The 27670-nt window shown below is 39.6% G+C and overlaps 2 protein-coding genes across 5 annotated transcripts in view; one reads left to right on the top strand and one right to left on the bottom strand.

Annotated features, from left to right (window-relative positions):
* Ildr1 (immunoglobulin like domain containing receptor 1) overlaps window positions 1-11208 on the bottom strand; it is a 35113-nt gene extending 23905 nt beyond the window's left edge. For 2 of the 3 annotated variants that reach the window (XM_070030098.1, XM_070030100.1), the window contains exon 1: window positions 11003-11208. In XM_070030098.1, the coding sequence (XP_069886199.1) occupies window positions 11003-11057 (55 nt within the window). In that variant the 5' untranslated portion in view covers window positions 11058-11208. Of the gene's footprint in view, window positions 1-5414; window positions 5509-11002 lie in introns of those variants that run through there. The other variant, XM_070030099.1, reaches the window with a different exon arrangement.
* An 8237-nt stretch (window positions 11209-19445) lies between these two features.
* The window catches only part of Cd86 (CD86 molecule), a 68615-nt gene continuing 60390 nt past the window's right edge, over window positions 19446-27670 (top strand). Inside the window, exon 1 of one of the 2 annotated variants that reach the window (XM_070030095.1) lies at window positions 19446-19513. Coding sequence is in view for 1 of the 2 variants with exons in the window: in XM_070030094.1 (XP_069886195.1) it covers window positions 26023-26036 (14 nt within the window). In the remaining variant the exon portion in view is untranslated. Of the gene's footprint in view, window positions 19514-25912; window positions 26037-27670 lie in introns of those variants that run through there. The other variant, XM_070030094.1, reaches the window with a different exon arrangement.

The following is a 27670-nucleotide window of genomic DNA, read 5'->3' as shown; positions in this document are numbered from 1 at the left end:
CTATCCTGATAGAAGCACACACAGTTAATGAGGAAGAATTCCACAAGAGGCATTAACTACCCAGTATGCATTTCTCCCTTCTCGTTATTGGTGTCAGCCGGTCCTCAGATTCAGTCTACTGTGCAGTAGGTGACACAAGTTCTTTACCTCTAATCCTCTCAAAACATCATAGGTAGGGATCATCACTGCTTGCAAATATAGATAAAAGTTCAGAGGGAATAAGACAAGCCCCCATGAGCTCACCAACACATGCTTAATAAGTATCAGCATCAGGATTTGAACTCTGACATCACAATACACTGTTTCCCAAGTGGGCAAGGAATTCAGACACTACATGGGAGAAAGGGAGTAGCAAGAACTCCATCTTGGGCTGGGAAGGTGGCTCAGTGGTAGAGTGCTTGCTTTGCGTGCATGAGGCCCTGGGTACCATTCCACATATGCATGGTAGGATGCTAGCCTTGAGCTGAAGAGCTGAGGGACAGCACCCAGGCCTAGAGTTCAGACCCATGACAAAAAAAAAAAAAAAAGAAAAACCCATCTCAAAGGCAAAATGTCTCATCTTTAACCTTTCACCTCTCAATACAACTATTCCCAAAGAGAATTCACAATGCTCAGTGGTAGGGATTTGAAGAACAGAGCCCAAACCAGCAGAATCTGGTGATATGAGCAAACTCAGAAAGGAAATACCCTGATTACAGCTGCCTTGATGCATCTTCACTCTTTCAAACTCAGCACCAAAAGTTTCTAAATTCTCGAATTCCCTTCATCCCATGCCATTATCTTCTCCCCCAGTGTATTTCCATCTACTCCTCAAGATGTCTCTATCATTTTCTCTTGAAAACTTTACATCTGGGGCCTGATTCTCTCTATCCTGATTCTGCCTCTTCTCCCCAAGTTAAAGACCTGGTAAGTTATTTCCAAACTATAATATATCCTTATATGCAAAACTGGGATGATGATAATGCCAGCCTTTTAGGGTTAGATTGAGGATTATAAAAAGTCTTTGTTTGGAGCTGGGTGCTGGTGGCTCACCCCTGTTATTCCTTCTACTCAGGGGGCCTAAGAGCTGAGGATCATTGTTTGAAGCCAGCTTGAGTGGGAAAGTCCATAAGATTCTTGTCTCCAATAAACTATTCAGAAAAAGCTAGAAGTGGCTCTGTGGCTGAAGTAGTAGAGTGCTAGCCTTGAGCAAAAGAAGCTCAGGGACAGCACCCAGGCTCAGAGTTTAAGCCTCAAGACTGGCAAAATATAAAAATTCCCTTTTTAGCAAACAGCCCGATACACCGTAGACATACAAAAAACATTAACCAAATCATTTTACTCATTTTGCCTAAATTGGGAGTTTGGGAATCAACTGAGATCTGCATGTAAAAAAAGAAGCATTTTGAAAGAATTAAAGTGATACTCCCCTCTAAGCAGATATGACAGTCTTCTCTTTGTGAAACAAGTTTTTGTAGATTAAAAGCTTTGCAGCTTTGTACCCCAGCAGGCCTTTAAGAGAGAAAGGGAAGGAGAGCTATCAAGGGAGAGGAAACCCTGCAGATAAGCCATTAGAGATCATGGGAGGAAAGATGAAGAAGAGAATTCTCGTTTCTCACCATCAGGAACTTTTTGAAACTATGCTACTGTGCCAAGTGGGGATTTCCATCCTTCCATAAAGCAGAAGCATCATAATTCACCAACTAAATACCATATATTCCTGAAGCCAGGCATCACTTCATATACTTCTCTAGTCAGTCTGTCTCTCTTGCATAGTCTCAGCTTGGGCAAGATGTTATTATTTCTAGAAAATATTATCCATATAGTAAAAGGATGTAGGCACCTTTTTAAAATTAAGAATTGTTTTTGGGGGACTCTAAACAGTTATCCCTTCCATCCCTTATAAAGAGTTCTGCATCAGAGGGAGTATGCTATAATTTGTATAAGTACTGTGTGCTAACCGATTGCACTACTGGAGCTCCAGTATGCTATTATTTGTATCTACTATGTTCCCTAAAGTCTCATTTAACGCTTGGTCTGTAGCCAGTGACACTAGTGGGAGGTGGCTGAATCTTTAAAAGAGAGGTACCTAGTGGAGGTTTTAGGCTATGCCTCAAAGAGAATTGTGGAAGCCTGGTGTTGATGGCTCAGGCCTATAACCCTAGCTATTCAGAAGGCTGAGATCTGAGGATCATGGTTCAAAGCCAGCCAAGGCAAGAAAGTCTATGAGACTATTTTTACCAATCAACCATCAAAAAACCAGAAGTGGTGCTGTAGTTCAAAGTGGTAGAGTTCTAGCCTTGAACACAAAAGCTTAGGACAGTGCTCAGCCCTGAGTTCAAGCCCCAGGACTGACAAAAACAAAACAAAACAAGACAACAAGAAGAGAATGTTAATCCCTTCCTCTCTTTCTTTGCTTCATGGCTACCATGAGGTGGGCTACTTTGCTCTACCATGCACACTTGCCATGATTTTCTACCTTACCATAAACCCCAAAGGAACAGGGCCAACCAACCATATACTGATACTTCCAAAATTGTGAGACAAAATAAACCTTTCTTTTTTCTAAGCTGATGATCTCAGGTATTCTGTTACAGTAACTCAAAGCGACTAACACAGGATGGTAGACAGGGATATAGAGCATGTCTTTTCTGGGGAACAGGGGGACCTAGGGCCCCACTGATGAGAGTTCTTAATTTCTGAGTGTTTTTCAAATACACAAGTACCTTGGCTCTAGGTACCTTGGCCTATCAGAGTTTATGTCGGTATAAGCTATCTCCTCCAGTGTATTTACCATTTGTGCTTGTTATATTTTCTTAGATAACAGTGCAAATATGAAAAGAATTAAGGGAGAAAGGGGCTGGCAATGAATAATGAGCAGGAAGGAAGGCATACAGAAGAATGGGAGAGAAGAAATGTGGATAAGGAAAGCAAGGTAAGAGGGGGAGGAATTCCATCCAGGTATTGTGTATCTAATGAAGGTCTGCTGTGTGTCACTCTACAGTGCTAGGCTGGGAGAGGAAGAGCTGAGCACATGGCTTCCCCAGGTGTTAGTGATTGAGACTCAGCACCGATGATGTCATCAGGTTTAGAACTGAGTGCTTTGTTATATACTACCTTATCCAATCTTTCAAATAAATAAATAAATAAATACGACAGGAGGTAGAGATTTTGTTTTTTCCTCTCTTTTGCATCATGAAGAAAATATTCGCAGAAACAAACTAACTTGTTCAAGGCTAACAGCTACCAAATATTAAGACCAGACTTAAACTAAAACTCTTGCTGGGCACTGGTGGCTCACACCTGTAATCCTAGCTAGTCGGAGGCTGACGTTTGAAGCCAACGTAGGCAGAAAAGTCTATGAGAATCTTCGCTCCAACTAACAACCAACAAGCGAAGTAGAGCTGTGGCTCAAGTGGTAGAGCACCAGTCTCTGAGAGAATGTGAGACCCAGAGTTTAAGCTCTGGTACCAAAACCAAAATCAAAACCTCCAATTTCCTCAAGGCTACCTTGTCTTCTAGGTACGTTTTCTAACTGGTTGAAATTTAACCCTTTGAGGAATAGTCACATAAAGGGACATTCACAAATTCATTTTAACCATTTCATATAAAAATACTTTCCCCCCTTTTTGTGTGTTCATTTAAAACAAATGAGGAACTTGAGACAGAGAATGTTAAAAGAAAAGTATAGGGAACTTTCTTCCAGGGGCTATTTGGCTATTTATAACATCATGATGGGCCACACAAAATCGTTAATACAGGAAGACATGCCACAGATATCCAACAAGAAGTATATGTGTCTGTCTCATATACCAGATGATTCTGCAGGCCTTACATGGCTCACTGGCTGCATGTCCCCACTCCTGTGAGGTACCACTATTAACAGTTGGTGCACATCTGTGCACATCTTTTCCTAATACTATTCTTTAAAATTAGTACCTTGATTTGCAACATTGTTTTCTTCCATCTAATAACACTACTTTCTGTATCAGTATGTGCAAACATCGAATTTATTTAGCAGTTGGGTGAAAATATAATCCATAAATGAACTATAATTTCTCATACATGTTCCTACTAATGAGTAGTTAGGTTTCTTCTGGATTTTCACTATTTCAAACAGTGCTGAATTGAATTGCTAGATTTTTATTCTTTTACATAAGTATCTCTTCACATAATCTTATTCTAGTAAGGAAATCTTTTTCAAAGTGATCTGGCTGAGTCAAAGGGAATCAACCGTTCCTATGTAATAGATACTTCAAAAAAGAAATGTGTAGCCCCATGAAAAGTACATAGCAGGCTCATGCTTCAACACAACCTTTCAAAAAGAGGAAAATTTCCATCTTCAAAATTTTTTTCTTGACAAGCTATTAGGTGAGAAAATGAAACATCACTCAGGTGGTTTGAATCTGACAATCCTTTGGTTACTAGGGAAGGGGTTAAAGACTTGTTTGAGGTGCAAATACTTGGAGTTTCCCAAACTTGATCATCCAGGTTGGTGACCCATGTCCCCCAGACTAATCTCAGAGCATATGCAAATTTGGGTCCCACCAGAATGCACACCAGAATGCAATCATTTTTGAGTACCTGACAGGTTCCAGGGGACAGGGTGACAATAGCAATTAAGAGAGACAAAGTCTCTGCACTGCTGGAACTTACCCTGTTGATTGAAGAGTTGACAATGAACAAGTATACTCATAGACAAAATTAAGTCATAGAAAGTTTGGTCATAAAGCACTACAACTTTGAATATTAGCTCCCATCACTGTGTACAATAAGGGAACAGACAGAGAGCTTAAGTTGCTTACTTTTTCTTTAGTTTGTGCAGGTACTAGGGGCTTAAACTCTGGTCATGAGTGCTGTCCCTGAACTTTTTGCTCAAGGCTAGCACTCTATCACTTTAGCCACAGCTCCACTTCCAGGTTTTGTTTTTGTTTTTTGGTGGTTAATTGGAGAGAAGAGTCTCAAGAACTTTTCCTGCCTAGACTGGCTTTGAACCATGATTCTTGGATCTCAGCTACCTGAATAACTAGGAATACAGGCGGGAACCACCGACACCCAGATAATTGATTGTCATAAATTCTAAATCAAGGGGAAAAATCGAAATCATTATCCTTCCACACAAATCTGGACCTCTTTCATGTCCCCAGTTTAGAGAACAGACAAGATCAAATGCTAGAAACCACCTTTAATGTATAATCTGTCAGCAGATTGGGTTTATTTGTCTCCCATATATTTCTGAGATCTTTTTCTGTCTGTCTCACAGCATCTTAGTATGAGCTACCCTCACCATGGCCTACATAGTGCCATAGCTTAACTAGTACTAGCACACAGTCCAGTCCCACTCTTTATGGATTCCAGCAGCTGTCCTTTGTCCTTAAGACAAATACAAGACCTCTCACCATGAGGCAGGATACCATACATATGGATCTACTCACCATTCTTTGTCTCCATCCTGGTCTGGGTGGCTTCCTCCATGCAGTCCACTGACAGTTCCCCCTATCTTTTATCCTCACTGGGCTTCTAGCCAGTGATATTGCTCATGCTATTCCTTTGGTTTAGCTCATTCCTCAGCTGTGACCTCCAGCATTCTGTTTTCAGGGAGGACTTTCTGATTAGTCAAAGCCCATCTATTATAGGCTACAATGGTACCGTAAGCCTATCTTCTGCCATCTATAACACAGATGTAACATATCCCTCTTCCACAGCATCAAGGCTATGGCTGGTTTTATGTGAATAAGCAATGCCTTCCTTTATGTGTGTCCAGCATGCATTAATCATTTGCTGAGGAAAATAAGGAATCCAGGCACAACAGACTAAAAATTACTTGGGACACATTTTAAGTACTCTAAAAAAAAGTTCATAGAATAGCTATGGTATGGTCAAAAGTTAAGGAAGAACTGTGTGTCAGAGGGAAATGGGGCACATCAGATTTCTATGTCCATCAGTGGGGACAAGCTGCCTAAGTTAGTGAGGCCAAAAATTAATGACCCTTGAATTGCAAACAAAGAGCTTATAAGCTATGGGGGAGGTTCATAAAGAGAGTTCAAGTGACAATGGGAAAGGTTAACCTGGCTAAGTTAACCTATCATCCTATAGGTAGAACATGGTTGAAAGTAGACAGACAGGTAGCATGCCTAGAGTCAAGAAGATAGTTAAGGTGTTTAAAGTAGGCCCAAGTGAGTTTTGTCCTCTAGAACAGATACTGGAGCTAAGCAGCAGATCGTGGAAAGTAACTGAGAATGTGGTGTTAGAAAAGTATCAAAAGTGCTAACCTCTGACCCCATCTTATCTCAGTTTATCCTATTTGCAAACTAGATGATCTAAAGAACTGGGGAAAGGACAGACATGTATGAATCTTCCTAATTACTAAATTTGCAATGGACTTCAGATAATTAGAAAAATGTTTGGCCAAAAGAAACTCAGGTACACAATACGTGATTATATCTCATTGGATGGCATTATTATTGTTGTGGCCAGATGTTTCCTAATGGACATTTAGTTAGACACTGGTGAGGAAGTTGACTAGTTTGTTTCTGTATATCAGGATTCAGTAAACCAAACCAACCTGCTCCCTGTGTGAAATAAGGTAAAGAGCAATAGACCAAAAGTGAAGTTGCCAGCTTCTGGCTTTAGCTCTAAAACAAATTCCACTGTGCTAGCCTGAGACACAGGACTTTTCTGAACTAGATTTTCTTATCTGTGAAAACGGCTGGGAGAAGAAGACAGGATGGGAAAGATTTCTGCCTGTGATTAACAGGGAACTGGGAGTAACTGTAACCCCTCTGTACAGTATTTTTACAATTAAAAAATGTATTTAAAAAACAAAACAAAAACGGGGCACTGGGATTCGGGAAGATACTTCTGGAGCCCTCAAGAGGAGACATCCAGTGAGCAGTCTCCCCTCCATCAGCCATTCTCCCTCATCCTGAGAGGCTTCAGTTCACTGTTGGTATCAGAGATCTTTGTAGGATTTCACCAAGTCTATGCACAATCCATATCTCCACCTCTCCCATCAAGGGGAATTTACTGGCTTGCTATCTGCCACACTCTCTTTCTCATATTTTATTTTCTTTTTCTCTCTCTGAGGATTTTGTCCCTTAGGTGTCTGATTTCTAAAATAAAAAAGATAATACAAACTGATAGCTAATGGCTCTCTCTAAGGAAACAAAACTCTATGATGTTAAGAAAAAATTTTCACAAAAACCCAAATGATGCACATCTTTGTAGACTTTGGGGTAAAACTGTTCTCACTCCAAGAACAAACTCTGAGGTTGGATAAAAAAACAACTAAAGTGCAAGCCACTATTGCAAAGAGCTGTAAGTACTTTCTTTGTAGTCTTATTTTAATATTTTGCATTTAGGAGCAAAAAATTCAGGTATCATTTGAGTGATAAAATTTATTTTTCTAAAGGAAAAATGTCTGAGAATTAAAACAAAAAAATCAAATCAAAACAAAGCCAAAAACAAAAACCCAGACCAACACCCCACGTCTGACCACTCAGAGTTAGCGTGACTGTAGGAACATCATAAGCCTCCTTACCTCACCACCCTCCATGGGGGCCCTAAGCCATATCACCCAGCAAGTACAAATCCAGCCACAATTTTACGACTGGCCTATGTTTTGTAATTGTGGGACTTGTATGCTAATCAGAGAAAGGGGCTGGGTCTTTTTTAAAATAAAAGAACAAAATGACAGACTACAATGAACACATGCAAGTGCAGGATTTTCCAACGCATATGCTGCATTTTGTAGTGTCTCTTCAGAAAATCAACATACTAGACTTTTCTGTTGAGTAGCGTTAAAGTAGGGCACATTTTCTAGGCATTTAAGCATCAAGACTATTTTATGTTAATTATCATCTTACTGACATGATAACACATTTCTTCTGGTGAGATTTTTGTTTCTATAAATAGGTGTATAGACGCATACACGTCACTTGTAAATTGTATTTGTTACTGGATGTTGGGACAAAAATGGAGAAGTATTGCTTTGAGAAATACTGGAGCAATAAAGGAAGTGTGATCTTACTTTGATCTTAAGATCTCTCTCTCTCTCTTCTCTCTCTCTCTCTCTCTCTCTCTCTCTCTCTCTCTCTCTCTCTCTCTCTCTCTCTCTCTCTCTCTCTCTCTCTCTCTCTCTGGGAGTTGGGTTTAAAAATAAAGGAGATGGTGGGGGCAGTGAAGATGACTCATTTCCAGTATTTCCTAGGAGAAATTATTCCATTGATGCTGTGCTTGACTATAACTCTCCCAACAAGGTTGTCCCTGCTGATTATATGTGAGGTAGTAGTGGCAGGAAGAGATTTCTAAAGAATTTCACCTCTGTTCTAGATGAAAGGAATTTAAACAATTCACCTAACATCAAGGCTACTAAGAGGCCAATTCTGAATTCTAACCTGATAGTCTAAATCTACAGTGTCAACCAAAGGCCTACTGTCCCCAGCTTAGCACTATTAAGAGGTGATAGAATCGTAAAAAGGCAGAGCTCAATGGGTGGTTTTAGGTCATTGAGGGCTTGTCCTCAAAGGGGCCCTTCTTGTTTCTGTCTATTCGTGGCTGGTATGGAGTCAGCAATGTTGTCTTCCATGCACTCCCACTATGATATGATGCCTTGCCACAGGTCCAAAATCAATACAACCCCAAACAACCATGAATTAAAATCTCTAAAACTGTGAGCCAAAGCCTCCTCCCACTTGTTTTTAAAGCTGATTGTCTCAGGTATTTTGTTACAGTAATGGAAAGCTGTTATCTTACTATGAGTTCACAATGTCTTAGTCACAGGGAAGGGAATAGGTAGTGCCTTTAAGGTTAGCTTTAAACAAGCCTACTTGGGTCTAAATCACCATGGCTGATATTAATAAGCCTTCCCCCACTTTGTGTAAGTTCTATTTGAAGCATTCTAAGACACTCATTTAATTTATCCTCTTAGAAATTTTATGACACACACACATTGCTATCATAGCTATTTACTGAATGCCTTAAACAGTTCAGTAAATTGTCTAGAACAACAGACATTGTTTATCCAAGCCTACATTAAATAGCTGAATGTAGTATTATTTTTATTCCCACACATGTTCAAGGAAAGTATCTGCTAAAATAGCCATTTCTGGGTTATAGATATAGCTCAGTGATCATATACACACCCAGAATGCTCCAAGACCAGAACTTAATCCTTACATCTCCCCTCTATGTAATTTCAAATTTGAAGGGTAATAGTTAAATCTCAATTTCTCATCTACAAAATGAAGGTATATTTAGATGATCACCAAATAGTTTTTAGGGTTCAGCATTCTGGTTGTACAATATGTCCTGGAGGCAGCTTTCCACAGCAAACACCACAATCTATATAATTTTCCTGTTTGGGGCTCCTGGCTGATACACAGAAGTCTCTGTGTATCACTATGGTTTCCCAAATCCCTTTCCAATTTGTTTTCTGTAAGAATATACACTTTGGTTGTAATCGTTGTATTTGAAAACTTTTTAGTGTTCATAGTTTTTTTCATAAAAATTAGGTAGCTTTTACCAACAGCATTACGATTTATACCCTAGTGCACTTTTCATCTGTAAGGTTCTCTATTTATCCAGCTAGCCACTGTCTCTGAAATCCTAATTTGAAGGAGGTGGTACCAAAAGACAAATCTTTATTTAAAAAAACAACAACAAAAGTTCAGCTGCAGATATCTTCAGCTGTCATGCGGTTTAAGAAGTACACTCCATAGGTAGGAGAAAAGCTGAGGTAAGGCTGTGGGATTTTTCTGAGTCAGCATTCACAGTCTAAGCGGTTGATGGCTCTGGTTGAATTTGAAGTCTTTAAATTAAGAAAAAGCTTAGTCCATGTCCTTGTACATTGTGGATCTCCAACATCTAGTCTTGCTCAATTTAGAAGATTTATAATTTTCCTGCAGGAATTATTCAAAGCTGGAGTGCTCTTTGGCTGTACTAATTTTCTAGAGTTCTTACTTTAAAAAAAAAGTCCGTACTGTCTCTCATTCTGAGCATTAAGTTCAAGTTATTCTAGAATTCTGCTTGAGTTTTGGTTACACTTGAGAAATCCTCATCTCCCACCAAACTTATAGAAAGGAAATTCTGCCTTTACTTACACATTACATCTGTTCACCCAGAAAACACACAAGACACAAATTGGTCTGTGAAGTAAACTCTGAGCTCATCTTCCATTGTCACCCTAGAGGGAAGAAGACAGAAGTTCCTAAAAGGGAGGAGGAGAGGCCAAAATGGAAAGAAACAGAGTGGAACTTCCAATGGAAATTAAAAATTCTTGTTTGCAAAGTCACGCGTGCACCTTCCATTTGAAAAGAGCTGAGCAAATCTGCACATTCTGCCACCCAGTTGAGGCTTCCTACCTGGTTTCACTCATACACATGGAAGAGATACACAAAACCATGCTTTCCAAAACAGAGGGGGGGGGGGAAGGGGTTCAAAGGTTGAAGGTGAGCTAATGAGCAAGGGGGTAAAGTTAAGGGACTAGGTGGAAGAAAGTAGAAAATTGGCACTGAACTTAGCAAAGAGGACTAGGTTGGGAGCTGTAAAATAGACTCCAAATGACGAGGAATCTATACCAGAACCTTCAGGCATGGTATCAATGCCACTAAATGAAAGAAATGCCAAATAAAGGCCAGTAAGTGTGTTGCCATACCCAGAACATGAAAACGGACTGGATATAAGAGGAAGAAGTGATCGGGACATTGAAGCATGGTTGGTTGCTCTTTTTGCTTCTGTCCATTCCGCTTTAGAAATAACTGCCTGAAACCTGCGAGAGCGGCCCAGGGGCCCCGAGTTTCCTTCCAGTTGCGCCTCGGTTTTGGAAAAGCCTGGGCTCATAGAAGAGGAAAACAACAGGTTCCCACAGGCCGAGCAACTCGATCCGAGCCCGGCCCTGCACCTGCGGGCTTGGGTATCACCTGAGCACCGCCCAGGCCTCCACGGCCCAGCGGGTGGCCAGCTCTGTCGGCCCGGCTCCCCGTCTCCCCCGGCGCAGGGTGGGTCGCGTTTTCCCACGGCTCACCTGCTGGGAGCCAGGTGAAGAGCAGCAGCCAAGGTGCGGGCGGCTCGGCGCCCATGCCGGCCCCTCTCCGGCCGCTTTCAGCTCAGGCGCTCCGGAGCGCCCCGTCTGCCTCCCTTAGCGGCCACCCCTGGGCGCACATCTCCGAAGAGGCCCCCCGAAGAGGTCCACGCTGGTCTCCCCGCAGGGACCTCCCGGCTCCGGCGCACCTGTCGCGCTCCCCGCGGCTCCGCCCCGCGCGCCCCCGAGCTGCGGGACGCGGCTTCCTGCTCCGCCCTCCCCTCCACCCCCTCCACCCCCCCTCCCCACGGGCACCTGTCCAACCTGCCACCGTCCCCGGCAGGCTGCCCGGAGATTCTCCACCCCCGGAAAAGCTAGCCTAGCCCCGCCGATCGATCGATCGCTAGGCCTGCTCCTGGACAGTTAGCAGTGACTTCCCAAGCTCATTTCCCCCCACTCTCTTCCCCCTGGAACTCTCCCTTCCCTCCGTCTCCTCTCCGCCCCCCCCCTCGACAAAACTCAAAACTTTTAACCGCGTCTTTTCTGCATTGTATTTTTTGCTCCCTCATCATGTGTTTAGAACACTTTATCCACCCCCACCCCCATGATGTTCACATGGAATATCGGTTCCGATTTGCTGGAAACCAGTGGTTTCTAACAAGTTGAGTGTAACTGTTAACTGCCCACAATTTATAAAGTTAACAGATGCCCATTCTAGAAAACAAATGTGGTGGAAATTGAAAAACAAATAACATCCCCGCTCCTGGCCTCCCTAGGGAGGCATTGTTAATGGTGGAATTACTTTATTCTTTCCCCCCAGCCTTCATTGCCACTAAGCAGCCCCCCCTCCTCACAGGCCCCCCCAACCCCCACAGACCACAGCCCTCTGAAGCCTAAGGTTTTGACCTCTGACTTGACAAAACTCTGTAGGTCTCATGGTGCCTGAGTGCCAGGATGTAATGATACAAGTCTTTTAGCCTGGTGTTGGTGGCTCACACTTGCAATCCTAGTTACTCAGGAGACTGAAAAATCCAGGATCTAGGTTCAAAGCCAGTCCCTACAACCACCCCCTCCCCCCCCATCTCTAATTAACCAGCAAAAAAGGCCCAAGTGAAGGTGTGTTTCTAGTGGTAGAGCTCCAGCCTTGAGTGACAATGCCAAACAAAAGTACCAGGGACTCTACTACTTCAACCACTTCTGGCTTTTTTGTTGGTTAATAGGCGATGAGTCTCACAAACTTTCCTGCTGGGGTTGGCTTTGTAACTGAAACAGCCACTCTGTGATGTGAGGCAATACTATATTGAGCAGCACAAGTATAAACTATTTTTGTCATCACAGAAAATTCTATGGTGCTGTCCTAATGTTGGAAACATCTTGGGATATTGGAGTATTGTGTAAGAATAAGGACATCAACCCGGAAGGAACTGGCCAAGGCATTCTTTTCTTCAAATCTAGTCAGCATTCATTGACTTTCCCATTCAGCAGTACCCAGTAGGAGGATATTATTTTGATAATAACAGGTATCTGGTGAGGGCAGTTTCAGTTCATCTTTGATCAAGAACTCTTATGCAAGAAATATAGCAACCAACCACAGCCATTACTCTGAAAACATATACCAAAGAGAGAAATATAGACACCATGATTTCTTTCCATTTTGCAAGCCAATGTGTCATCAAGCTAAGGATCATCGCTCCCTGAGTTTTCAGTTAACTCATTTGCCACAGTGGTGATTCCTTGTAAGGCCCTTGTGAAGGTGCCATCAGTATCTTTGGAGATAAAAGTACTTCCCCATGCCATCTTCCAACTAGAACAACGAATGGTATCTAGTTGTTGTACTGTTTCCTTGGTGTTGTCTCTAGTGTAACTAACAAGACTCTGTTGATTATTCCACCTACATTTTTTACTTACAGTGGACCACCAGAATAGAATGGATTCAAAACTGGTTATTTGATTTCTGGCTTTAAGAGTGCAAAGGATGGCCAACTGAACCAAATCACAAGTTCTACTTGAGCAGGCTGGTAAGGTCCCCAGTAGTAGTCTCTTCCTCAATATCATCAAACATTTGCCCTGGTTGTGGGGACTGCTAACTATCTCCTCAAAGGATTGGCCCTCACTGCATTCAGACAAGTTTCAAAAAAAAAAAAAAGTCAATTGTTCCTCCTACCTAGAGAGGCAAGGGGTATAGTTGGCTTTGGGAAGAGGCCAAAGAGTTTCATTTTTGTTGTTGTTACAGTTTGTTTTGCCTTAGACCCTTTAAATGTGGGAAACAGCAATAATAGTTTCTTACACGTTTCCCTAGATGGTGTCTTCCTGATAGGATAATGCACCCCATGTCCATGAAGTCTGACCTCTATTCCAGTGAGCTTCTGACTCAAGTTAAAACACTTGATTGGCTCCCTATTGTCTAGAGTTTGATGGTGTGGTTTTGCTGATGGTCAAAAAGCCCTTTATTCACCCCAGCTAGCTCTCTAACAAAACAGAAGTGCTAGGTCATATCCTGGATGCAGCTTTGACTGCTTCACCTGCCTTACCTTGCTTTGCCTACCTTGCCCAAAAACATTCAAGGGAATTGGAATCATCAGTGTTACTCCTGAGGAAGAAAGGAAGAGAAATAAGTTGAGGAGAGCTTAGCTGAATCTTTAACAGTTTTTTTTAAAGTATATGAAACAGGGCTTGGAAGGTGGCTCAATGGTAAAGTGCTTGCCTTGCATGCGTGAGGTTCGATTCCTCAGTACCACATAAACAGAAAAGGCAGGAAGTGGCACTGTGGCTGAAGAGCTCAGGGACAGCGTCCAGGCCTAGAGTTCAAGCCCATGACTGACAATATATATATATATATATATATATATATATATATATATGAAACAAATATATTCAATATGCAAAATCAGTGAAGTGGTGTAAGATGGGTAGTACTTCACTGCATTCTTTTATGTACTATTGTGTATCTGTGACATAATTCACAATTAAAAAGATTTTTGTTGGTCATGGGGCTTGAACTCTGGGCCTGAACACTGTCCCTCAGCTCTTCAGCTCAAGGCTAGCACTCTACCACTTGAGCCACTGCGTCACTTCTGGTTTTCTGAGTGGTGTCAGTGTGGAATGTTCTTTGACATACTGTGCTACTGCCAGAGTCATTTTTGTTCTAGTGCACTTTAATTTCTAAACTGGGGAACTAGAAGAGGTAACCCTTTGGGTTCTGTTATCTCTGGAATTCTATGATTCAAAGAGAAGGACCCAAGGTAGGAAGATGTGCGGTGGTTCCATTGGCTGGAGGGAAACAAGGCAGAAGTGGAGTATCTTGAGAACAGTCTGCTAGGAACCCACTTTTTAAATAGAGATGGAGTCTGCCACCCACTCTGTCAAAGACCCCACATGAAACCAAGAAACTGTTCATGGCAGTTGCAAGCAGACCGCCACCATTTTGTCAAAAGGACAGAACCCAGGGGCATAAGTGGGGAAGGGAGGCACTACATTCTTGGGTGCTTATCATGTGGGTAGTAACTATCCCCCAAATTCTCATACATTTTAAAGATTTGACCCAGAGTGGAGGTATCAGAAGTGGTGGTACTCGAAGAAGTGAGCCCTAATGAGGGAGCATGGAGTCATTGACAGCGTGCCCTCAGGGAGGATGTGGAGCCCCTGCCTCTTCCTCTTCCTTTCTCAAACCAGGAGGTAAGTGATTTGCTCTGTCATATGCTCCTTTTATGGTAGCTGTGCCACCACAAACCCAGAACAATTGGGCCAGTTAGTCCTGGGCTGAAATCTCCAATTATTGTGAGTCAAAATATTTCCTTTTTAAAAGTTGACATTTATTCCAGATATTTGTTTCAGTTATCAAATCATGCCTAGCAAACTAGATCTGGAACCACAGAGAATTAGTCCAATTCTTCAAGTTATAGCAATAAAGTCTGAGAGCATAGAGATTGCCTTCTTCATCTCTGACCACATGAAGTTTAAAGAAGAGAGAGAGAGATGGATTTGGAAACATGGCTCAGGTGGTACAGTGCTACCTGAGCAGGTAAGCTCAACGAGCAAGTTGATTCAAACCCCAGTATTAGAGAGAAGGGGAGAGAGAGAGAGAGAGAGAGAGAGAGAGAGAGAGAGACAGAGACAGAGACAGAGACAGACAGAGACAGAGACAGAGACAGAGAGACAGAGACAGAGAGACAGACAGAGACAGAGACAGAGAGACAGACAGAGACAGAGACAGAGAGACAGACAGAGACAGAGACAGAGACAAAGACAGAGACAAAGACAGAGAGACAAAGACAGAGACAGACACACACACACACACACACACACACACACACAGAACACTAATAATATAGTGGAAGGTGCAATGTGGTAGTATATACTTATAATCCCAGCTACTCAGAAAGCAGAGGTAGAAGGATCATGGTCTGAGAGTGAATCTCAGCATATTACTGCCAAGGACATAGACTTTTGGTATCTGGGGGTATATGGTTCCAAAGAGATTGCTTTTGAGCACATGAGTGCTCAGGATGTAGAGTTCTGGACTCTAAAATCTTCTATACAGTATATACAGTAGGTCTGAGACCTAGAACATGAAACCTCATGCAAATTATTGTTATACACATTAGTACAACTCACCTAAAACCAGACCTTATTTCATATTCTTTGTCTTGAATACTGTGGATCCTTCCCATAATGTAAGTAGGGGCCAAGGAAAAAGTAATTTCTGAAGAGATTATACCAATTAAAAAGAAGCCAACTGAGGGTTATATTGGACAATGCATTAACAGATTGTGGAGAGCTTGCCTTAAAACAGCTTCATTATCTATGGTTCTGAGAGCTAGTGGTTCTCGAAAGATCTTCATTTTCCACACAAATTGGAGACTTTTTCCGACAAAAAGACCTGATATTTGATTAGAAATTTCCTAAATAGCAATTTTGCTGTAACACTGCAATGTAGAGGCAATTGCCGACATGAACAAAGCCTAAGAACCAGCTACACTGTTGTTTAGGTAGAACATACAGCCTCTCAGTCAACAGTATTGAATGAGTTTCAATAAATGATAATTTTTCACATACCATTTCCCCACCAACAGGAGCCAAGTGCTTTGCATGGAAATAGTAGGAAAGACAGTTCAAACACATCTCAGAGATCAGCCACATCCCACTCATAGCAAGCTCAAGAGCATAAAGATTTTAACTCATTTCAAAGTCTTTGCTTTAAGAGAGAGAGAGATCCAGGCATTCTGTTTACAGAGGTCTATCTACTTCATAGAATGCTTTCCCATGCTTATCCATCCAGGTACTCAGAGACCATGTCAGCCATGTTTCAAAGGGCTCTCTCTGACTTCTACTTAACCAGGTGGCATACTTTGGTGATACTGCTTTTGCAGGCATAAAGAATACAGGGGTCTTGTGACTATAGCGGCTTCTCTGCAGATTTCAAAGGAAAGCCTAAAAGGCTAGGCGATATGTGGAAGGCTCAAGATTCCTGAAGTCAGTTCTTGAGAGGGCAATGCACGAACTTGTGAGCGTGAAGCCAAAGACACAACGGAGACCCAATTGGTGATGCTAGGAAAATGGAACTGATATGTTACCTTTTAACAGGTAAGAAGAATACTGGAGTTAATTCCAGTACATTTCCCTCCCCAAAGAAAACATGGGAATTTTATTTGGGTAGTCCATACACATTCATATGGAAATAAGTTTTCAACTTAAATTTTTGAAGAAAATTGAGCATGCCCAGAAGTGCCTGTGGAAAACTTCAGGCAGTGAACAAAGCCAGTCCAAGAAAGAGGTTGTATAGACTCCACTAAGAAAATAGTACCTGCCTAAGTCTGTTGGAACTCATTTCATAACACCACATTTCTCTAACAATGGACAAGGAGTTAGTGGACTTAATGTTTGGACTCTTGCATTTGCAGCTGAACACGATGGGTCTACATCTTGCTGAATGCAAAGCCAAAAACAAGCACTGACAAAAAATAATGATTGGAGAAAGGTTTGTTTCTTGTATCAGGTAAGGAGAGCAAGGGAGTTATTGCCAAAGTAATGCTTTAAGGACAGGCATATTGCTGAGCTCCATTTTAGGTCATAGTTTAAGAAGGAAAGAGGAGCGCTGGGACATTGGCTCAGTGGTAGACTTCTTGCCCAGCGGTTTGATTCCTCAGCACCACATAAACAGAAAAACGCCGGAAGTGGCGCTGTGGTTCAAGTGGTAGGGCACTAACCTTGAGCTGAAGAGCTCAAGAAGGAGCAGAGAAGCATAAGCTGGGGTATGATGAGGTCAAGGGCAGAACGCTTATTTTCAAAAGGTTAAAATTGCAAACACAAATGCCCCAAGCATGCCCAGTGTTCTTTAAGAAGTTTTATCTGAAACAAAAGGGAAGATCCCTTTGAAGGTATGTTATAGGAGTGGCTCTCCTTAAGGTGTCTGTCTCAGCAGTTAACACATTTCCCCCTTAAACATTTGATTCCTCATTTTTGAGGGATTTGGAAATGGAGGTCATTTTTATGAAGGTAATTATGGCTGGATGAGGACACTAAATCTTCCCAGGGAAGTGAAACCCCTTGATACTACAAGAAGATGTGTCTTAAGATTACCAATCTGTTCCACCATAGCTTTAGTTCCTTTTTAATTGTTGCACTACAACGTTTGAAGTGTCATCTGAATATGGCATAAATTGCTAGTATATCTGTAAATCATTCTTAAAGTGAATAGTCCAAAAAGCACAGAATTAATTAAAGCCAAAGCACAGTTAAGCAAACAGACCAAGTAAATAATGAGACAAAAGAAATACTTATTGCTGTATCTTTTAATACATTGGCATGGAATGTGATTTTAGTCTTCTGATAAGACACAAAAACATAAGCATCCACAAGATTAAAGCTGTGTAAATGAACAGACCGTATAGGAGAGTTTGTTTAATTATTTTTTATTGTCAAGGTGATGTACGGAGGGGTTACAACTACAAAGTAAGGTAATAAGTACATTTCTTATCATATTTCTTAACCCTTCCCTAATTTTTCTCCTACTTTTCATCCCCTCCACCCCACCTGCCAAGTTGTACAGATCATTTCCAACATAATGTCTTGTATGTAGCACTGGTGCATTGGTTCCCCCCTTTTCCTTTGTCTCACCATTCTGTTGTTCCTCTTCCCTTCCCTAATTCAAATAAACGTATATACAATATCAGGGTACCAGAATCAAATACAGTGAAAACAGAGGATATACCATCGGGGGAAGAACATACAAAGGAAACAAAAAAAATCACATAGTATATTAAAAACAACAACAACAAAGAAAAACCTCTTGTGTCCACGACTTGGAGTTCGTTTCGCTTAGCGTCATCTTATATGGTCATATGAACATAGCTATTGAGCTATTCTATTCATCTGCTAAGATTATCCTAGACATACACTAATTATTGCCAATAAGAGAAAAAAGAGAAACTGTGGGATCTATATTTCTTTGGGTCTGGCTTACTTCATTTACTATGATTTTTTTCCAGGTCTTTCCATTTCATCTAGGAGAGTTTTTAAGAGTATTCTTAAAAAAAAAAAACCAGCATTGAGGGAAGGTATATGTACAACTAACCCTTTTAATCTTGCCAGATGATGGAGTCTCCAACTGCATGTAAGCTCCATTGCATACCTAGCATCTGGGAAGTTCTACCCACTATCTATTGTCACTTTAGATAGACAAATGTAACTGAAACCTGGGAGTAATTTCTTTTGAAACTCCCTATTATAACTTTTCTCACCTTTCCTGTTCTACAAGAAAATGCATTTGAAGTTAGAGCCTTGGCTCAGATGATACAGTGCTAGACAATGACTAAAAGCATCAGGTACTGAGTTTAAGACCCAGACAAAAGAAAGAAAGAAAGAGAGAAAAGAGAGAAAGAGAGAAAGAAAAAGAAAGAAGGAAAGAAGAAAGAAAGAAAGACAGAGAGAAAGAAAGGAAGAAAGAAAGAAAGAAAGAAAGAAAGAAAGAAAGAAAGAAAGAAAGAAAGAAAGAAAGAAAGAAAGAAAGAAAGAAAGAAAAGAAGGAAGGAAAGAGGGAGGGAGGGAGGGAGGAAGGAAAAGGAAATATTTTTATCTTACTGGTAAAAGTCTCTGTGAAAACTAAGAGATAATTAAATCCTCCTGGCGTGGTTGGCATGGCTGTAAAATCTGTTGGCCAGTGCCCTCCAGGCAGTATGCCTTTGGTTTGTGTTACCATTTCTAGTGGGGTTCCAGGTGGCCTCATTTGGATGTTAATTTTCTGGCAGTGTACACAAAGTTCTGTTCAGTTAGCTATGATTTCTTTTAACTTTGAGTCTTTATTATTCCAAGGAGCTAGTTGTACAATTTTTTCCCCCAAGGTAAGCTGAACTATGGGTAGATTTAATAATAATTCAGGCCAACTTTTCTGGAACCCAGACTTTTTCTTGTTGATTTGTCATCTATCTCCCCCTGAGACAGGAGATTCTGGAAGCCTGCTCTTTTTTGCTTTCACTATGTCTTCCTCCACGTAGAAAGGAAGAACTTTTTGGAGAGGTAGGTCACCTGCATAGTCTCCTCTTACTAATTCTGAGTCTCCCTTCCCCCTCTGATTTCCTTCAATGCACAACTGATACTTTTCTAGGATCATATACTACATGAAGTAGTCTAATGATCTTTTAATATTTAATTTCATTGTTGGTAGAATTAAGACTTCTCTCTTTTCAGATTGTACAATAAGAATGGGTCGCACATCTGAAATATACATGGTTAACATACAGAAGGACTGTGGGATCAAGACCAGCCTGGACTACACAGTGAGATCATGTCTCAAAAAATATATAAAAGGAAAAATAAATGAAATCCCTAGTTTAGACAAGGTCACTCACTTTTTCCCAATAAAATAATATATTTAATTGCTTCTTTATGGATTTTTCTCATTAAAACTACATCTCAATGTTTTTTTTTATATTTTTTGCATATAGAATTGCATGGATTAATGAGACTTATACTCTTAGTAATCTCATTTTGTAGTAGTCTTTTTATAGAATTTAAAAAATTAAGAGCAAACTTGAGCTTATGTTTAACGATTGATGACTTGATGTTTAGCAATTGATGATTTTTTAAATTTACTTAGAAATAACTCATGTCTCATTCTATCATGTAACTGTTAGACTTTAAATTACCTGACTTAGAAACTGATTTTATTCGTTTGCCTAATTCATTTGATTTAGTAATTATTTCTAGATTTCCCATGAAAACCATTATTATCAGACCAGTTCTGAAAGTTGATGTACTTGAAACATAGAAAAAAAAAAAGGAGAGAGAGAAAAGCAATGAACGTTGTAACTTAAACATCTAACATATATTGGCCAGCAGCCTAAGCCAAAGGTTTATTACAATTTAAAAGCCATCTTCACTTTTATTTCTCCAGCAAGTATAAATTTTTAAAAATAAATTTTATTGTGAAAATGCCGTACAGAGGGGTTACAATTACCTGGGCAAGGTAATGAGTACATTTCTTATCAAGCATTGTTGCCTCCTCCTTTGTTTTCCCTTCCCATCCCTTCCCATCCCTCCCCCTCCCCCGGCCAAAGTTGCAAAGTTCATTTTTCAACATAAGGACTTGAATTTCTCATTGTTGCAATGGGTCCACCTGTATCCCTATTTAAACGATTTGTTTTTGCCCTTCCCCTCCACAAATTATACCAACATTAAATACAATGAAAGCAGGGGTTATGCCGTGGGGGAGGTTCATACAAAGCAACAAAGAAATCATCTTATAAATATGTTAAAACAATCGCAAGAAAGAAAAAAAATTTGAAATTGTTTGTCAAAGATTTACTTGTCAGTGAACTAAAAAGCATTAGTGCTAATTTAACATTACATTACGTAACATTACATTACATTACATTGAGTACTCACACGTAAGTCATTCTGCTATCATGTAAACAATTTACAAGCAAGCACACAGGCAAACATAACACAAACAATACATCCATGCACACAGGTGTGAAAAAAGCAGACAAGAAAGGAAGGTTTTACAATTTGCAAATAGAATGATCACTTGTTGATTTTTAACATTGATCTGATTATTTCCTCTAGAGACTCAAGCAATACTTAAATCTTTTCTTCCAAAGGCTTGACTCTTGGATAAAACTAGAGGTTTACATCTTAAAGACATAAACTTAACCTAAAAGCTTATGTAAAAGTTTTGTGAAGTTTGTTATGCAGATTTAAGTTAGCACCTTTCCCAGTTTAAGAGCTAATCATCAGAGAGGTGGATGTCATTACAAAGAAATTTTTCTTTTGCAGTGAGTTTAAAATGGCCAACTAATTAGGGGAGAGTGGGCACTAAGGAGAAAGAAGTAGGCAAGTATGAAAATAGAACAGTGAAACAGGTTGAAATTGCATTAGGAAGGAGGTAGGAGGATAAATAAGAGTTATAGAAGGGAAGAAATTACATATACATGCATGAAAATGTGACAATGAAATCCCTCCTTGTATCACTAATATATGCTAATCAAAAATAAAAATAGAATTAAAAAATAAAATGATCAACTAACATATCAGTCATACTTTGGAGATCTATTTAGATGACTCCTGTTGATCTAACTTGTCTTCTAATCAGACATAGACTTCAATGGACAAAGAACACTTTTTATACCCATCTTAAATGAAAAAGTCTTTTCTCCTTGAATTATGAGATCGCTGCCAGGGTAGCTATCCCAACGAATATGAAAGCCCATACAATCAAGGAGTTCTCCAGCCACATCACACAATAAGGTTCTACTGTGGATTTTTCTATCTCAGATATCTATTCCAGGATATCCTTCTGGCACCCTTTGTTTTCTCTTCCTCCTCTTCTTCCTGTTATGGTCTAAGGGTTGGGAAAAAATGGTTAGTCAAAATCAAACTTCAAAATTCTTTACCCAGGGAAATTTTTGTTTTGTTCCAGTCCTGGTGCCTGAATTCAGGGTCTGGGCATTGTTCCTAAGCTTTTCTGCTCAAGGTTAGCATTCTACCACTTAAGCCACAACTCTTGGTGTTCAATTGGAGATAAGAGCCTCATGGACTTTTCTACTTGCTGTGAACTGTAATCCTCAGATCTCAGCCTCCAGAGGTAGCTAGGATTATGGGTGTCAACCATTATTGCCCAGCTCCCAAAGTTTTAACTTTGGTATTTTACAACACTGAAAATGTAAACTTACCAAGTATGTAAACAAAACCAAACCACCAGAGAACTCCACCCTGCTCCAAGCTCTACATTTCCTCCTGAAGTTCCATTACTTCGATGCAGATCTGCAGGATGGAAATGTCCAACCTCCCAAACATTAAATCACCAGAAACTAGGACAGAGGTTTGTTTCAAAACCTCAGATGTCACCTGAGGCTTTTTATGGTCAGCATCCCTAACTAGTCTCCTTCAAGATGGGAAGATGTTTAGCTGTAGATGATGGGAATGTGACCTGGAAGGACATATCTTATCCCTTGCCCTTTGCTTTTTTTCTTCTCTGTTTCCTGACAGCCATGAGATGAACAATCTCGGTCACATGCTCTTGTCACCATGGTATTCTGCCTTGCTTTGGGCCCCAAACAATGGTTCCAGTTGATCTTAGACTCAAATCTCTGAAACTGGGTCAAAAGAAATCTTTCCTCCTTCAAATTATTACTCTTCACTATTTGTCACAGCAACAGAAAGCCTGACTAATATAATCTCTGATATCTACCTGTTGTGCTAAATATCCTTTTTTGTTTTTTCTTAGCAGCCCTTGCTCACTTAGAGTACATTGTGTCTAACTAAGTGCCCCATCTTGGACTGCACTGAAATCAGTTCCTTGAAGAACTGAATGTTCTTTTTTCATTCTTTCTTACTTGTTTTCTTTCTTCCTTTCTTCCTTTCTTTCTTTCTTCCTTTCTTCCTTTCTTTCCTTCTTTCTTTCTTTCTTCCTTTCTTTCCTTCTTTCTTTCTTTCTTCCTTTCTCTCTTTCTTTCTTTCTTTCTCTCTTTCTTTCTTTCTCTCTTTCTTTCTTTCTTTCTTTCTTTCTTTCTTTCTTTCTTTCTTTCTTTCTTTCTTTCCTTCTTTCTTTCTTTCTTTCTTTCCTTCTTTCTTTCTTTCCTTTTCTCCACTTTGTTACTACTCCACTTTTATATTACTCACACTTAACTTGTTTTGTCCTCTTCTTTGCCATAGGTCTCTGGAGCAGCATAGCATCTAGTTCTTTCTTTGTTCTCAGTGATCCCAGGTATATAGAACATACTGGGTTCAGAAATCAAACCCTTTAGTTTCCCTTCACCACTCAGAAAATCTGGCATGTTGGTCACGTACTCCAGTTTTCTTATACCGGAGGGAGAGGTTGCTGACTCTATCTGCCCATGCCTGCTATTCAAAGGCTCCTTAGAACCGTGGCACATCACACAGCTTTTTTTCCCCTCCTATCCTCCTCACCCCCAGACACATATGCTAAGTCTCATTAGTTCTGTGCGATACACAAGACAGAACTAAGATCCTCATGAGTCCATCTAGGATTTGCTATCCAGTCTTTTATTTCCTCAGGAAGAAGCCAGGGATTTAGAACTGTCTCCTAATTATGCAGGGAAAGGACTACAATAACTACAAAATTTCCTAATAGCTTTGATGTGACTGGTTTTGTGCTTACCTAGTATAAGGTAGTCTCCCAACTGGCTGTTGGATTTCTCACAAAGAGTATTGTTCTATATATTGTTCTTGAATTGTGTCTCTGTGGGAGGAAGGGAGGACTGGGGCTTTCTATTCTGCCATCTTGCTTATATTCTCTGTGGTTACAATTTGCATTTCCCTAATGACTAGTGGTTTTGTAACATTTTCAAGTATTGGCTATTAGAATATCTTCCTTGGAGAAATACCTATTCAAACCTTTCTTCCATTTTTTAATTTGATTTTGTTGTTAGGAATTCTTTATATGTTCTGGATATCAATCCCTAAACATTGGCACTTTTAGACAACTAAGTTTTAGGGTAATTTGTTATATAGCAAAGGATAACAAATGAATATTGGTACTCATATGCAAATATATGGATTACAAAATTATTAGTAATTAGAAATATTAAAAAGCATACATTATCTAATACGAGAGACAATTTTATTAAACAGGAGAGTTACTGTTAGAGATATAATTTTACTTACATGATACATTATTAATATGCTTTAATGCCTAACAAAATGTTTATAACAAGACGAACATAAGCACTTTTACGCTATTTTAAATAGAAATTAGTGTACAAATTACTGAGAAACTAAAAATGATCCCACACCTGTCATATTTATCACAAATGTTTATACAAATTTATTTTTGTTTTTTTATGGTGTCTCATTTTATAGCTAATGTGCTATTTAGTTATAAATACTACTTTATTTATACATCTTTTATGCAATAATTTCAAAATTATATAATGTACTGTTCTATCTTTATGTCTTAAAATGTTCAATTCTAGGGGCTGGGAAGGTAGCTCAGTAGTAGTAGTAGTAGTAGTAGTAGCTTGCCTTGCATGCATGAGGCCCTGGGTTCAATTCCTCAGCACCACATAAGCAGAAAAAAGCTGGAAGTGATTCTGTGGCTCAAGTGGTAGAGTGATAGCTTTGAGCTGAAGAGCTGAGGGACAGTGCCCAGGCCCAGAGTTCAGGCCCATGACTGACAAAAAAAAATTCAAATTTAGATGAAATTATTAAAGGTAAAATTAACAGTTTGTTTCTTTTCTTTTTGTTCCAGCTATTGGCCATATCCTAATGCTTTTGATAATGCTTTTGGTAAAAATGATATACATAGTTTACTTGTAACATTCTGGGTTGAATTAATTTACAACAATTATTTAATCTTATCTCTATATATGTTTAACTAGTTTTGAGATCAGCATTTTTTTTCCTTAGCCATGGCTTCTCCATTCTTAGATTTTCAATTTTGATTATTTCTTAAAATTCTAGAACTCATCTTTAAATAATTTATTTAGAAAGAGTTTCTTGACAGGAATATTTTGTTGTTATTGTTTTCTTGGTAGTATTTATAATGACTTCACACTAACCAGTATCTTATCTAGTACAGAATTCTAACTCAAAACTCTAGAGATTTTGTACTGTTGTTTTCTGCCATTAGGATTGAATAAAGTTGGGTGTTTTTGTTTTTTTTTGTTTTGTTTCTCCGAGGCCATCCGTTTTCACTTTGTTTTGAACTTCCTCTGTCTTTGGAATTTTATATGAATTTGTTTTGATGAGATCCTACTTCATACATTTTGCTTTCATGTAGTAAATTTTACTTCTCAATGCTGTTCTATCTAATTCATATGAGAAAACTTCTAGTATAATTTCTGCTTGATGAATTCTATGTTTCTCTTGTAGGTCCATCTATTGATTTGTATTATGTGGATTGTTTTCAGACTTCACTTTCAGAATGTTTTCTTTCATAGAGGCAGTCTTTGGCTGTATGTAGTAGGACACAGCTAAGGAAAGTGGTGGTTTGTGTTCCCTCTTCTAAATTGTTTATCTATGAAGGAGGCTATCCCTTCAGGCTGAGTAAAATCCTCCATTAACCTCCGAGGTGGAAATTGTTACAGAGATGTCTGAAATCCCAGCCCACTCCTGTCACCATAATAAATCACACTTTTTTTTGTTGTCTTACCCAAATCTGCAGTGTCTTTCATTTCATCTTGTGTATGTATTTTTTACTCTTTTTAATCATTCCATTTTCTAGATTTTTTTGAAGAATCTGCATCGAAGGGGCATTCTTAGCCTCATCTTAACATCAGATCTGGAACTTAAGCCACTGAATTGTGTTTAAAAACTATGCTTAGACCTAGGTCAATGAGTTTGCAAAGGGTTAAATATTTTTCTCAAGCGTGGGCAAAATCTGCAGAGAAAAGAGGAACAGCTCTCTTAAAGAAAGTGTAAAACGGGGTATACAGTCATTACAGAGGACGGCGGCCACAGGCGTGGAAGGTTCGCTCTTGATCTCTGTATGTCTCAGGCCCGCACAGTTAAGACTGACAAGGGGGCTTCTTTCCAGGCATTTTTAGGTCACTGCAGGAGCGAAGGAGATGGATCTGGACTGGTGAGTGCTCTCTCTTACTTTATTGTGGGTTGTGATCGCCACAGGAGACTGAAGTTGGTGATGTTCTGATGCCTATCCTACCTAAAGCCGAATGTGTCAGGACATGTCTATTCAAAGTTCAAAGTGAGACCTTCTGGGAAGAAAGGCCTCTCTAACATGAAAAGTCAGGTAAAATTAAGTTATTCTCTTCTTGGAGCATCTGTCTTAAGTTGATCTCATAGTTTTTATAGTAGGGACTTTTTCTTTTCTCCTTTTTCTGAAAGGGATCTTTTGCACATAAAGAAGAAAATTGAGTTTTCAGAAACAGCTTATTAACAACTGTTTGTGATTGATACCATGTCTTAAGTTTGTTTCACAAATTTGAATGCTTAGTTATTTAATTTAGGAATGAGGATAATTTAAATTTCTACTTGAGTATGACAAATGAGAGGAGGAAAGAATTTGGCATAACAAGCAGAGCCAATTAGTCTAAGAAAAGAAAAAATGAATTACAGAGGGCAAAGGAGAGAGAGCAAAGAAAAGGAAGAGGAAGGGGAATAGTCCAATCTTTGAATCTGTGGGCTCCTCATCCATGGCTCAACAGAAGATGGAAAGTGTAATTAGCTCCCATTGTTGTGTCTGTGCTGAGCAAGTACAGGCTTTGGGTCCTTATTATTTCCTAACCAATGCAGATTAGCAACTATTTACATCTCATTTACAATGTTAAGTATTTTAAGTAATCTAGGGATGACTTTAAGTATTCTGGAGTATATAAATAGGCTATATGCATATTGTTCCACATGAGGTTTCAATGAATTTTAGTATATGAATAGGTTTTAGTATGTTATATTTTAGTATTAATTCAAGATTTGAGTATTCATGAAGGCCTTAGCACTAATTCCGAATGGATGGCAAAGGATGACTGAATAAGGAGAAAATTCAGTATTCTGATAATGAGTCACAAACAAGTCATGGGAGATTCTGGGGTAGCGGTAAGGAACAGAGTCATTCAATTCACTGTTGAGAGAACACAGATGATGGTTTATGCTTTGCTACTGTTATTTCACCGAGTTTTCATCTTCCCAATGGCTTTCAAATGGATATTATTGTGCTGTTTTTACACAGGAGTTAACAATGGCTAAATGGCATTAAATAACCCATACAAGGTCACACTACTCATAAGGGGAGAGCTAAAATTTCTTTCTGCTGGCTTTACTGAGTACCTCACAGTTTTTTTTTTAATCTGTGCAGTGTCAGGTTCCCACAGCAGGGACTTCCTGGAAAGAGCCACATCCACCCTAGTCTAGGCTGGTAGTTGCTGAAGTCAGACATCATTCGTTATTATTGTTCTCTGAAACTATGTCTACTCAGAACTAACCACTTAAGAAATAGCTTTGCTGCTTTTATTTCAGAAGATTAACATTTAATTTCCACATAAAGATCTCTCTTCTCTCAAATGGAATTTTGAAAGTATATGAAAAAGTGTTTTCAGAATTCATTTTTTGTGGCTCTGGTAGTATTGTCTGCAGAGCCATGTAGAATCATAGGCAATTGTCTAGATTGTTCTTGTTAAGATTCTCTTTGTCCTAGTGCCTGAAAACTGATTATAAACCAATAAATAGCTGATAAGCAATAGAGACCATATCAGAATAAAG

This window comes from Dipodomys merriami, unplaced genomic scaffold, assembly GCF_024711535.1.
Source record: "Dipodomys merriami isolate MVZ:Mamm:240054 unplaced genomic scaffold, mDipMer1.0.p SCAF_2, whole genome shotgun sequence".
In the NCBI taxonomy this organism is placed as follows: Eukaryota; Metazoa; Chordata; class Mammalia; order Rodentia; family Heteromyidae; genus Dipodomys; species Dipodomys merriami.
This window is presented reverse-complemented; position numbering and strand designations above follow the sequence as displayed.